Source organism: Zonotrichia leucophrys, chromosome 5 (genome assembly GCF_028769735.1).
Source record: "Zonotrichia leucophrys gambelii isolate GWCS_2022_RI chromosome 5, RI_Zleu_2.0, whole genome shotgun sequence".
Classification (NCBI taxonomy): Eukaryota; Metazoa; Chordata; class Aves; order Passeriformes; family Passerellidae; genus Zonotrichia; species Zonotrichia leucophrys.
In genome coordinates, this window is record NC_088175.1 from 58,675,361 (window position 1) to 58,688,318 (window position 12,958).

The following is a 12,958-nucleotide window of genomic DNA, read 5'->3' on the forward strand; positions in this document are numbered from 1 at the left end:
TAGCACACAGTGAGAGCAGGGACAGGTCCTGCCAGCACAGAGACAGCTCCAGAACAGACACACAACCCCAAAGCAGAGCTCCTCTGCTCCTGGCTGCTGCCCTTAGGGTGAGTTGGATGCTTTTTCTTTTTGAGTTCTGCACAGTGGCAATGAACACTGAATCAGGCCCATGGCAAACACAAGCAAGTCACATCCCAGATCATTCTGAACATTGGTCCAATATTCCCTATCAAGCTTCACGTGCCTTCAAAGAAGGAAATTCACAGCTGTGGTGAGAATTTTCTGAGAAGCTCCCAAATATTTTAATAATAATAGTAATTTAGTCCTGGTTCTTCCCAGGTCCAACAGATCTGTTCAAGCACAGCCAAAGCCCACTAGAAGAAAGCAGGTTGCTCACCAGCACAGCTTTTTATCTGGAGCTCCCCACAACTCAAAACCAATTTTCACAACAGCTCTAACAATTATGCAAACAGAAATCAAAAGTCAGCATGCCCACAAACTAACCATTCAAAAAAAAACCAAACAAACAACCTAAAGACAACAGGAAGAAGCAGAGGTGAAAGTATATGAATGATCACTCAGAAGAGGTTATACTTAAACTGCAGTAAAAGTTAAATGTCTCCATTTCACTTAAAGAACCAGCTGCAGATCTGCTTCTAGCTTAATGCATCATTTCTAGCAGTCAACATTACAACCTTGGCAGTCTTGTTCACTTTGTCCTGCAGCAATTTTTCAGTTGATGCCAATGCTTCCATTGCTTCCCAGTTTTTCTCCCGAAGGTCCTAATCATTTTTAGAAAGAATGATTTCAGTTCAGCCAATATTTAAACTGTTTGTGCTTTTACTTCAGAGAAATATTTCCCATTACATTCCACCATTTGCATTTAAATGCTGGTTACTGCAAGGTGATTTTGCTGGGGAGTATGACATACACTAGCAAAAACAAGTGTGATGTTCAAAGAGTCTGAATGAAAAGTGGGAGGGAAAAAATGCCAATTTCTGCCCAACCTGTCCCATGTCCAAAACTGATGCAAGTGTTACTGCAGAGCATTATCACTACAGCGACCCCACACTTTGACTGCACTTGTAAGAAGAAAAGAGGGAAGTTTTCAAAAGTAGTGAGGAACACAGACACCAAACCACAGATTACACAACAGAGTGTTAGGCATGTTGCAGTGCAGAACCCAGCATGGACCCAGGAGACATGGAGGTGTGCACATTTACACCCCAGCCCAAACCCGGCGCCGATTTTGGGAACGCACAGCTCAGGGTTTGCAGCTCTGTCCACTACACCCACAGAGAGCTGGTTTGGTGCTCAGCAGCCCTCCTGGGAGGCTCTGGGATCTCAGAAGAGGTGAGCACATCCCAGACCCACGTGGGAAGGCCACGGTGCCACCCTCCTGTGTCTTTCTTGGCGAGGTCATCAAACGTGTACTCCACAAGATGTCAACACAACCAGTGAGAGCCTGAGAGCTCTTCTAAGAGCACCTCACAGCTCCTCTGAAGGATGGTGGGGCCTTGCAGCAAGGAGATTACAGTGCTTGGGATTTAGATTTCATTTTTTCCAACCCTCAGAGCAAATCTCCTTTAGCAAAGGGTTATTTTGGAAAGGTTGCATTTTGAATTCATCAAAAGCCTAGCAAGCACCTACACTAATTTTACTTTACCACTTCTATTAGCCCACAATCCTAAGGGCTGTTCACAGGATATAAACACAACACTGGATAAAACTGAGAAAAAGCTGGGACCTACAGGCCTGGTCTGCCTTTAGCAGCAGCCAGACTTTGCCTGCAGCACAAAGGATATTCAGAACTTGCGATTCTGCAGGAAACAAACTTTCTGTTTCACCTTTCCAGTTCCTCTGTCTGCTGAGACTACTTAGCCTCTTTCTCTACTTTATTTCAGCTCTTAAACAGCACTCCTTGCTCAAAAATTCTCAACATTTTCCTTGTGCATTTTCCTTAGATTGTCTATTATAAAACAAAGCTTATTGTCTGGTACTCATTGCATTTTACAGGGTATCAAAGAGGGACAGGTGAGATGAACACCCTCTATTTTAACTTTCTTCCATATAACTTAAAAGATAACACTCCCCTGCCCTGCACAGGTAATGCATTACAAGGAAGTAACTCCACAGCTCTGTGATGGAAGATAAAATCTTTAATTCCATCTACAAAGAACCCAGACTGCACCATCAGCAGCTGCTGTGCAGGAAGGCTCAGTCCTTCACTTCCTTTGGAAGATCAGGATTAGCCACTCTCAGGAATGGGAAGAGCCAGATCTGAGCACCCTGAAGGTGATTCCTGCCCCATGTCCCACACAAGGACCAGAACTGTGTCACAGCTCAGCCCCTTTCCTCCTCCCACCCTCCCTGCCCTTGGCAAAGGACATGTTTCTGAACAGGGTTAACCAGGTTCGAATCCAAATCCAAGAACTTGCTGTGGGATGTGTCCCCTAGCAAATCTCCCTCCTCTCATCCAATCAACAAATCCAGGAGCTGCCACAACTCTGAGCAGGGAAGTCAGGTGTGCTGAGTCACTCCCAAGAGGAAAGGAGCACCCAGGGACACCATACAGCTGTCAGAAACACTCTCTGCAAAATGCCCCAGGCCTCAAGGAGTGCTGGGAACACAGGTTTGGTTGTTTTGGGGGTTTTTCTGGAGTGGTGGGGGAAGAATTTCCTTACGTTGTTCTTTTTCCTCTGCTGCTCAAAAGCATCTCTCTGAGAGGCGAGCTCGCTCTGGAGATTGGCAATTTCCTTCTCTTTGCCTGCAACCCTGAATTAACAAAGGGAACCACAAACAAGTCAGGAGACATTGAAGAAATTCCCAGTGAAGCACTGACACCCTTTCCCACACACTAACTTGCCTTCCCTTTTCAGCTCTCTCTGAAAAGCTGTTTTCACTGACTTGGCAGCATTTTCTGCTTCCCACTGCTCCCTGAAGCACTCAGCCTGAGCAAACCCATTGTAAAGCTGTTGTTTGCCTACAACAGGCAGCTGCACACATTTAGCAGGGCCATGGAAAGGCAACACATTAGCTGAGGGTAGAGTCAGCCAGCCCACGCCAGTACAGCACCACAGAACAGGCACTGCCTGCTGGATGAGTGTTCCCTCTCAAGCACCTAATCCACAATTTGTAAGTCATTTAACTTGAAAGACAAATAATTCAGCCAGCTAAAAATGCATGACAGTGGCAATTTGCTTAGCACAATATAGCATTAGCTTCCACTTAGTTATTTAATGTGCTTCAGCCCCACATTATAACACACTTTTACCCCTGAGGTTTTCCCTGGAAGAGATTTCCAGATGATTTTGTAATAGGAACAACCCTCTGCTAAGATGAAGTTCCAAGAAAAAAGCCTGTCACTTTTGCTTGAAACCCCAACATTCAACTCTTCAGCCATAAGCTGAGCTGGCATGCATTCAAAATAACATCAATCAAGGCTTGCTTCTATGGTGGGCACAACACACTGCCAGCACTGTCTGTCTGCAGGAGATTACACCTGAGGATTACAGTGTGAGCAGAATCTCCCATGCTCAACTTCTATGAGACAGTAATTTAATTTATTTCTTTTTTACTGGCCACTTCACATCCTCTGATATTGTACATTTGGCATTTATTTCTAAATTTCCTGAGCAATTAAGTGAACTGAATCAATTCTCTAATGCATTCAGCAACCTGGCAGTACTCACACTTGTAGAAGCTCCTCACTTTGGACAGCCAGAGATGCCTACAAAGAGATCAGAGATGTGTTAGGAGCAGAGCAGCAGCAGAGACCAGGATCTGCCTTGTTCACAGGCACTGCTGCACTCTGGGCCCTTGAGGGAATCCTGTGCAGCCTCTTCTGGCCAGGAACACAGCAGGCATAAGAAAGAGCATAAGGCTGCAAATCCATATGATAAAAGGAAGCAGGAACAGATATGCAACAGCCAGAAAAGCTGGCTCAGTACAACCCAACCCCTAAAGGTGCCCCTGGATTTCCATGGGCAGTACAACTCCTGGTTTTCCATGCCATCCATGCAAGCTACCACCACCCACTTTTGACTTCTCTCAGTAACACTGCAATTGGAAGCTGTACCTGTTTGCAGTTCTCCTGCTTTAATTCCTGTATTTGAGCTTTGAAAGATTCGTTTTCTTTTTGCACATCCTGTTGAAAGAAAAAAGGCAATATATGTATAAATAGATATGTATATGTGTAGATATGTATAAATAGAGATATTATAATTTATATAGAGAGATATACACTCACATATATACACACTCTGTGTATATATATAGATACACACTTCTCAAGATAAGGTGTTTCTATAAAAACTTTACCTGTAACTGTTTGACTTGGTTTGCAATTTCTCTCTCTTTTTCTTCCACCAAAGCTTTCAACTTCTTCATTTGTTCTTCTTCCCCTTTCAACCTGCAGAAAGTAAGGAGAAAGGGTTAAAGTAGGGAAAAAATGCTAAAGAATTTATGCTAAGAAGGGACAGCCACTCACAGTGGGGCAGTTTGTGCAGCAGGAGATAAATACATTTAGTGTGTTGAGGCTGCCTCAGGTACCACACACAGGCTGTGCCCCAGCTCTGCTGGGAGAGCAGCACAGCCCAGGAGCTGCTTTGCAGACAGATCCCCTCCTGGCACAGTCTCACACAACCTTCCTCTGCCTTGGAGCAGCCAGACAAAGCAGAGGAAAGCCTGGCAGCATTTCTCCATAAAACAGGAGTTTTGAATTGGCTATTGCATCTCAGCCTGAAAATGGCACAAACCAGATCTGTTCGCTGCTGCCACCGACTGCGCCACAGGCACTGCAACCTCCAACATGCTGAACAGCAGGAGGAATGAGCACCAGACACGAGCAGCAGCAACTCCACTGGTTAACAGAGCCCTGGGTGCACATTCCCAGTGTGAGAGCAGCTCAGGGCAGGGACACCAGGCATGGCAGCAGCCACCAGCACTAACAGCTTATTTTAGCAAAGCCCGTGAAATTCCTGACAGCGATTCAAACATTCCAGCTGGAGATAAACTCAGTGCATATTCCCAGCAGGCACTTGAGGAAGTGCCACTCTGCATACTCACAGGTTCTCCACGTCCTGGACTTGGGGTGCAGCAGGGACCTGAAAAAGTAATTCCCAGTCTCATTTTGATGGCACAGTTTTCAAATGAACAGCAGCACACAGCTTGCAAGACACTTGCCAAAGAAATACCAGGAATTTTGCATCAGGCATTGCTCCAAGAATATCTAATCACATAATGGATTTCAGAAACAGAGCTTACACCAAGCATCCCAAACTTCACACCAGCCAACTGCTCTCCATTCCATCTTCCCCCTGGGATAAATGCCTGTGTCTAGACATCCACCCAAAATAAAAGTCCAACTCAGCCTCCTCCTTTTACCATCAACAAAAATCCAAACTGAGCCAGAATAGCACCTTATTGGAAAAATTCTTCCATTAAGTAACACCTGGCTTCGAGGTTGTCCAGTTGTCTGCTCTCAAGTTCAGTGCAGGAAATCAAAAGCCAAAATATTCCAGCCCCAGGGAAAGGCAGGAAGGAGTCACAGCACAGCCTGACCATTTCAAGAGATGCTGGTACACTCAGTTACAGCCAAAGCTCCTGCATGACCAGAGCCCTGCAGAGATGCTGCTCCAGCCTGGCAAGGAGGTGGCTGGGACACAGCTGGGGCTGCCTGTGAGCTCCAAGGCTTTCAGATCACCAAAGCTCCTCTTTATGCACAGTATCATCCCAGTTAAAACCTCCCAGAACCTGCTAGCCATGTAAAACCTGCTTTGGATGAACACAGCTGAACTAGTGGGCTCTCTGCATTATAAACAGCTTAGTCAAGTTGCATTTAAAACATCTCTAAGCTGAAGCCAATGCAAATCCTCTGTGTGAGGTAGAGGAGAAAAAAACAGTTTCCTGTTCAACCAAGCAGCACTCCCAAACCACATCCACTCTGCAGGCTGTACCTGTTGGAGTTGTTGCAGGTTCTGTTGTTCCAGCTCCTGCACTTTACTGGTTAATTGTGCAATTGTATCCTTCTGACCCTTTGGATAGATAAAAAGCAAAGTTAGAAGTGTGGCTTTATTTTTCCCAGGCAGACAAGCTGCAACAGAACTTATTTCCCTTCAGAATATTAAAGCAGCTTACCTGCAGACATTCTCCTTTCTTAACAATCTCTTTCTCCTTCTCTTCCAATAAGGCCTCCATGGTTTTCACCTGCTTTTCCTTCCCCTTCAACCTGTGCCATTGAACACAGACAAACACAGCATAAACCCTTTGCTCTTTCATCCACCTGGAAATAAAACATCCTGTGACTTACAGCACCTAACAAAGGCAGCATCTGTGATCAAAGGCACGAGCACAGTTCACCTACTAAAAACCAATGTGGGAGCACTTCCACTCCAGCCTGGGTTAGCAGGAGATGCCCTTGATCAGTGGCACTGCTCATTAGGTGAAAGCAAACTCTGTGCTGACACAGTGCAGAGGTTTCACAAATCTGTGCTCTCCTCACGCAAAAATATTTCCCTGCCCCTCCCCAGCTGCGGATATAAGGGACTGAATGATCATTTCCCCACCCCTACAGCTCAGGTGTTACCCAAGCAGGTTTCACACCATGCCTTGCCCACATCCCTCCATCCTGACTTGAATTTAAGGGGTCAGTAAGGGGTGCACAGGGCAAACCAGAATTAGCAACTTGCACTTACAGAGTCTGAAGTTCTTTAACTTGGGATGTTATTGTCACCTAAGGAAAATAATCAACACTTCAGTTCAATGCACATAAATACTAAAAATTGCTCTACGAAGAAACACAGAGGAAAATTATCATTTTTCCTTTCAAAAGAGGCACCATTTATTGCAGTAAGCACAAATGCACTTTTTTAATTACAAGGCACCAAGTGTCTCCAACTATTTACATTCCCCACATTTAAAATGTGACTTCCAGAGCAGCAAAGGAAGGAGTGCAAATGGCAACAACAAACAGGCCCACAGGAGACACGGAGAAGAAGCAGAGTGTGAGTGTGACCACCACCCCACTGTCAACTGCAGCTCCAACCACAGAGATCATCCCTGGCCACTGAGAGCTTTGCATAAGGAAATGCTTTTTGGGTCTCTGAAAAGTCAGCACTCCCTTAAATTCCCATTCTAAGGCTGAATGTGGATTGGAGATGTAAGATTTAGTGGGAATGTTACTTTTGAATGCTGTGTGAAAGCCTGACAGTGGTAATCTGTCAATCCTCTACCACAACACAGCAGGAGTTTCAGACATTCCCAAAAATCTCCCTTCTGCTTGCAGGAGACCAAAATGTGCACAGATACATCACTTTTGGAGCAAGCATCCCTCACAGAGCATTCCAGAAACAGCAAACCTAAACTGCAATTTTTTCTGGGCTCTGATAGTTCCAGGGAAGGAAATACACACAAACAACCCCCTCAGTTCCTGGAAATTTGCTTTGGAGGAAAAGCCCAAGACACAAACACAATCCTGTGAAGCTTTGCCTAAAAAGGACAAAACTCTAACACTGAGCAGGGGGTGACATGTTGGAATGTAGCTAAAGGGACTGAAAAGAGTGCAGACCAAAATCACAACCCACACAAACAAGCACATTTCCTGACAGCACAATGCACTGAGCTGCCTGCAGAATGGGCTCCCTGAGGAAACGTGGGCTTCCCTTGCTTTGGATGCCAGACAGCAATCATGCCAAAAAAACCCATTCTCTTCCATCCCTGCATTCCTGACTGCTAAAGTAAAACTGACTGTGCCAAGATTGAACTCTTTTTGGGCACTGGGGAAAAAAAATGAACAGTCTTGGGTTTACCTGGGCCTGCAGCAACACAGAAAGGCCAGACAGGAGCAGTAACTTCAGCACCTGAGATTTCCAAGTTGTCACCCCCAAGGATGCCCCAGGGGTTTCATGTTTACTCCAGGGACAGTGTGCCCAGGCAGAGCTGATGTTGCAATGCATTAAGCTATAGCAATTATTGCCAAATTTTATACTAAAAGCCCAAAAAGCTCAGGCTTCCAGAGGTGTGTGGTTTCTGAAGGATATCATTAATTATCCTACATTTTTATGGCTTTATATCCAAGAACAGTGTAGCTCCAACATGAAAAAGTTCCTTACCCAAGGACATTCACCAGTGAAACAGAACACACTAGAACAGAAACAGTGAGCAGCACATCCAAGGCAAGGCTGGTTCACACTGCTGCCACTAAAGTATTTTACCTGTTTTTCCATCTCAAGCTGGGAATTTCCTACTTCTTCTTTCAGAGCCTCTATTTCCTGTGTCAAAGCCTTTTCAATGACAAAACAAGACAGGGTTGGACAATGGAAACACAAAAACACCACAAAAATGGATGCTACAGATTGATTGATCACTGTAGAATGCCATGCAGTAACAGACAAATGTGGTTGTGGCACCAACACACAAAGGAATTGCAGGGATTGCACACAGATACCTGAACAGTCTTCTCCTTGCTTGCTACTTTTAGGATTTCAGCTTGTAGGAGTTCTTCCACTGATTTTATTTTTCCATCCTTCTCGTGGATCCTTAAAAAGAGAAAAGAAACAACAGAAGCTGGTTGGAAAAAATGTGCTGCTCAAGCAAATAAACAGAATTTGGCTCTGCTATCACATCCCATCCCATCACCAGCCTCAGGGATTCACAGTGTCACCAGGCAGGAGGAACAAATAGGGAGAATAAGACTGGGAGTAGTGCAAAATCAGCTGGTTTTATATGACCAGCAGTTCACATGCTAAATCAATACTATCACAGTCAAAAAATGCAAATTAAGATATCAAGAGTGCCTGGAATGACACACACTTAAAATCAGCCTTCACTGGACATTCCAGCAAAGTATTTACCAACTTAAAACACACAGGGGACAATCCCACCCTTTTTCAAGTGCCTACTGAACAAAAATGATTATCTGACAAATCAGAGCAATTCCTCACCTAGTCAAAGCCAGGTTTATGAAATTAACTGCTTAGCAGAGCAGCAACTGCATTTTCAGCAGGTATTGATCTGGTGTGACATGTTTCAAAAATGGAAATGCTTCCTGCCACACGCACACTTCACCCAGCCAAAAGCCAATTATTTCAGGGAAGCAATACACTTGTAGTCATGGAATAAAGACAGAGAGGATAAATCAGAAATTAAATCTTTGCAGTAACTTACACTTTCTGCAGTTCCTCCACCAGTGATTGGAAGGAAACCTGTTAAAAACAGAGCTTCATCTTAGGAAAAACAGAACAGAGCAAAACAAACAGTGAATGTTGAGGGGTGAGGACAGAGAGCTGGATGAACTATGTAGCAGCCTAATATTTTATTTATCTGGCTGCTCCTGAGAAAATCAGTCTCCAGCTCCTGGCAAAGCAGTAATACTAAGCCTGCTGCAAGTTCCAGGAAAACAAAAGCAAACCCACAGCACCTTTAGCAGGAGAGGGTGAAGTTCAGGACCATCATTTCATCATCTGCCCTCTAATCCTGACACTGCTGCACATCTCCACAGGGTCACTGTGCCTGCCCTCTTCCAGACATGATTTTCTAGGAGCTAATTGCCCTCCTGAGGTGTCCAAGCAGAGCTGGTGTCAGGGACAGGCCCTTCTTGACCAGCACATCAGAAGTGACAACACAGTGACAGTGTCACCGAGCAGACACAAGGACGAGGGGGACAAGTGACACCTGCAGAGTGTGGATTGACACTGGGAAGCTCAAACACTCTCATCATGAAGCTGAGGCAGTACAAGCTGCCTGCCAGCCATGCCTGCTGCTCCAGGCTTCTGCAAAAGGAGATCCACACCATTTCAGAGCATGGCAAACTCACAGAATCACTGGGTTGGAAGAGAACTTCAAGGTCATTGAGTCCAACCCAGCCCCAACAGCTCAACTCAGCCCTGGCACCCAGTGCCACATCCAGGCTTTGTTAAACACACCCAGGGATGGGGACTGCACCACCTCCCTGGGCAGCCATTCCAGAACTTTCTCACCCTTTCTGTAAAACACTTTTCCCTGCTATCCAACCTGTATTTCCCTTGGCACAGCTGGAGGCTGTGTGCTCTGGCTGTGTCAGTGCTGCTGCAGACAGAGCCCAGCCCCAGCTGAGCACAGGCACCTTCACCTTTCAGGAGTTGTAGATAAAGTCAAACAACCCAGAGTGAGCTGAAGGTTGGATAAGCTCAAGACACTGAACTTTTCAAGGAAGCTGATGCAGATTTGGGTCTGAACTGGGAACTGCAGCACTCACTGAGGAGTGTCAGAGCTGCCTTTCACCTGCTGAGGATGGGATTTGTTGCATTCCTGGTTCAGGAGCTTTTTGTGCTCCTGCCTTTGTAAAGCAGGGGCAGCAGAGCTGGCAGAGGGTGCCTGGGTGTCCAGGAGGGAGGGAGGGAGGGAGGGAGGTGCTGCTGCGCCTTGGCTGCTCTGGGAGGCTGCTCCTGCTCAGCTCCACCACCCAGGCTCATTCCCTGGGTTTCCTCATGGGCTGACACCAAAGAAATGCAGGCAAGGTGCTGGAATTATGAATTACTCTAACCCTCCTTGGGAGGCTGCTCCTCCAGAACTTTCTCACCCTTTCTGTAAAACACTTTTTCCTGCTATCCAACCTGTATTTCCCTTGGTGCAGCTGGAGGCTGTGTGCTCTGTCTGTGTCAGTGCTGCTGCAGACAGAGCCCAGCCCCAGCTGAGCACAGGCCCCTTTCAGGGGCTGTGAGAGAGATGGGGGCAGCCCTGAGTCTCCTTTTCTCCAGGCTGAGCACCCCCAGCTCCCCCAGGGCTTCCTCACAGGGTTTGTGTTCCAACCCCTCACCCTCAAACTCAAACCAAGCCCAGGCAGCACTGCCTGCATCCTGAACATCTGCCCTGCTTCTGACACTTCTGCAAAGCAAAGATTTGACAGAAGCATCAGCTCCCAGACCAAGGCTGAAGGAAAACAGGATGCTTTGCCAACAGGCTTCAAAGGCAACTCCACCTTCCTCCCTTGACTTTTGCAACCACAGCAAGATTCTTTCAGATTTAGTTTAGGTGTAATAAAAGTTTTAGATGAAAAGTACTACCTGCTCTGATTGCTGAATTTGCAGGCTTTGAAGTTCTTTTCTCAGAGATGAATTCTCCGTTCTCAGGGCCTTTGAAAGCAGACACAGAGATAATGAAAGCCTCATTTGTGGGGGAAAAAAGTGTTAAGCTTGACAGAAAAGTAATTCCTTTTAGAATAAGTGAAAGACTTTGAAAGTCTGGAAGTGACCCCCCTCTGCAGGTGTTGGAGCCAAAGTATTCAACAGACTAATTATTCACCATTAATAACTTGGAGTGGACACTAATTTATAGGAAATTAGGGCAAGGTGGGAGTGCTGTAACTGAGCAGAGAGGTCAGAAAAACAAATTTATCTAATCATATTACAGCCTATCTTTTGTACAGCCCATTTATTTTTATCTATTTACATCATACTGGGATTCTCCCACAGACAGACTTCTCACCACTCTGGGAATACAAATAAAAATTATATAACACTATAGACTTTAACAGTCTAGATCCTACTCTAGAGTCAATAATAACATCCAAAGTATCTAAGAATTCAAAGATGCCTTTGTACAGAATGGCACTACAAGAATAAAAATCACACAATCTAAACAACACTGTCAGCATCATTAAAAAATTGTAAAATATTATTTCAAACAAATAACTTGCAAAATAAATCCCACCATCCCTGGAGGGATTTAAAAGCCACGTGGGTGTGGCACTTGGGGATGTGGTTTGGCAGTACTGGGATGGTTGGATTTGATCTCAGAGGATTTTTCAGCCTAAAGGAGTCCATGGGGTGCTCACAGCTTTGGCTGCTCAGAAACCTTAGGGTTTACAATCAATCCCTCCCCAGCACATGGGTGGCAGCAATGGCCCTGGAATTCAGGCACCTTAAGAAAGGGAAGAACATTGTCTTGGCTGTGCCCAGGTGGACACAGCTTTCCAGCAAGACAAACAGACAGGGATTTCTGTATTGCCTTTCCAGGCTTCTCATCACTGCCTTCTTTATAAATAAACAGGAAGGAAATAACTTGATCACCATCCCAGAAATGCCACTAGTTCATAATCCACTTTACCCTTCAGATTAATTATCAATATCAGAATAATTATCAACTAAGACAAAAACCCTGGAGTTTTATAATATCAAGTCCTTACAAAACACCCTTTCCTAAAGGGAGGTTTGTTGGGGATTAAATCAAATGTACAGCTCTAGAAATATATTCCCATTATTCCAAAGGGCTTTTTAGCAAAATCTGCCCTAGACTAAGCAGAGAGAAGCTTTATTTACTTATACTTTACTTATTTATTTATTCTACCCCACTGATGCTCATGCTTAGTCTGCCTTATAGAAAAGGTTTCAACCTCATCCTCACAAGGTGCTTTTCCTGTTCAGAAGGAATTCACACTGAACCATGAGCACTCCAAAATTCACCTTGCATAAGAGCACTTAATCTCTATTTCCCCATGAAAAGATCATAAGAGGGATTTTACCTTCAGCTCCTCCTCTTTAGTAGCCACCTGGATGAGTCCTGCCTCAAGCAGCTCTTCAACTGTCTTGATTTTGTCATCTCTCTCTCTCATGCTGAAAAAGCAAGAGTGAAAATTAAGAAAAAAGACAATTTAACTTTGAAGGCAGTTAGCTATCAACAGTAATCTTACACTCACCAAATCTTTATTTTAGCTTCTGATTCAAAACAAAGTTTCTCACCTTTTTTCCATCTGCTCTATCAAGTCTTTGTTTGTCTATGAAGAAAAAAAAAATAGGGCCATCATTAATTGGATCAATAAAGGCTTGGGATTTAAAAAACAAATAATTGGAAAGCACCAACTTAACCAGAAGCTTGGTTACAACACTAATCCAGAAAGGAAAACAAAGTAGGGAGATAAAGTCCTCATGGTATATGTGTGTAAAACTGATGCTGGAAAAAAATCAATCTTTCAAGGGCAGGG

At 44.8% G+C, this 12,958-nt stretch overlaps 1 protein-coding gene across 10 annotated transcripts in view; it reads right to left on the reverse strand.

Annotated features, from left to right (window-relative positions):
• KTN1 (kinectin 1) overlaps nucleotides 1-12,958 on the reverse strand; it is an 82,035-nt gene that overhangs the window by 17,261 nt on the left and 51,816 nt on the right. For 4 of the 10 annotated variants that reach the window (XM_064715877.1, XM_064715872.1, XM_064715874.1 and 1 more), the window contains exons 19-33: nucleotides 12,717-12,751; nucleotides 12,500-12,590; nucleotides 11,043-11,111; nucleotides 9,166-9,203; nucleotides 8,447-8,537; nucleotides 8,214-8,282; nucleotides 6,696-6,733; nucleotides 6,139-6,229; nucleotides 5,958-6,035; nucleotides 5,068-5,105; nucleotides 4,321-4,411; nucleotides 4,079-4,147; nucleotides 3,693-3,730; nucleotides 2,685-2,775; nucleotides 696-782 (exon numbers count right to left, since the gene is read on the reverse strand). In XM_064715877.1, coding sequence (XP_064571947.1) covers nucleotides 696-782; nucleotides 2,685-2,775; nucleotides 3,693-3,730; nucleotides 4,079-4,147; nucleotides 4,321-4,411; nucleotides 5,068-5,105; nucleotides 5,958-6,035; nucleotides 6,139-6,229; nucleotides 6,696-6,733; nucleotides 8,214-8,282; nucleotides 8,447-8,537; nucleotides 9,166-9,203; nucleotides 11,043-11,111; nucleotides 12,500-12,590; nucleotides 12,717-12,751 — 1,014 coding nt within the window. The remainder of the gene's footprint in view (nucleotides 1-695; nucleotides 783-2,684; nucleotides 2,776-3,692; nucleotides 3,731-4,078; nucleotides 4,148-4,320; nucleotides 4,412-5,067; nucleotides 5,106-5,957; nucleotides 6,036-6,138; nucleotides 6,230-6,695; nucleotides 6,734-8,213; nucleotides 8,283-8,446; nucleotides 8,538-9,165; nucleotides 9,204-11,042; nucleotides 11,112-12,499; nucleotides 12,591-12,716; nucleotides 12,752-12,958) is intronic. The other 6 variants (XM_064715879.1, XM_064715873.1, XM_064715878.1 and 3 more) reach the window with 3 other exon arrangements.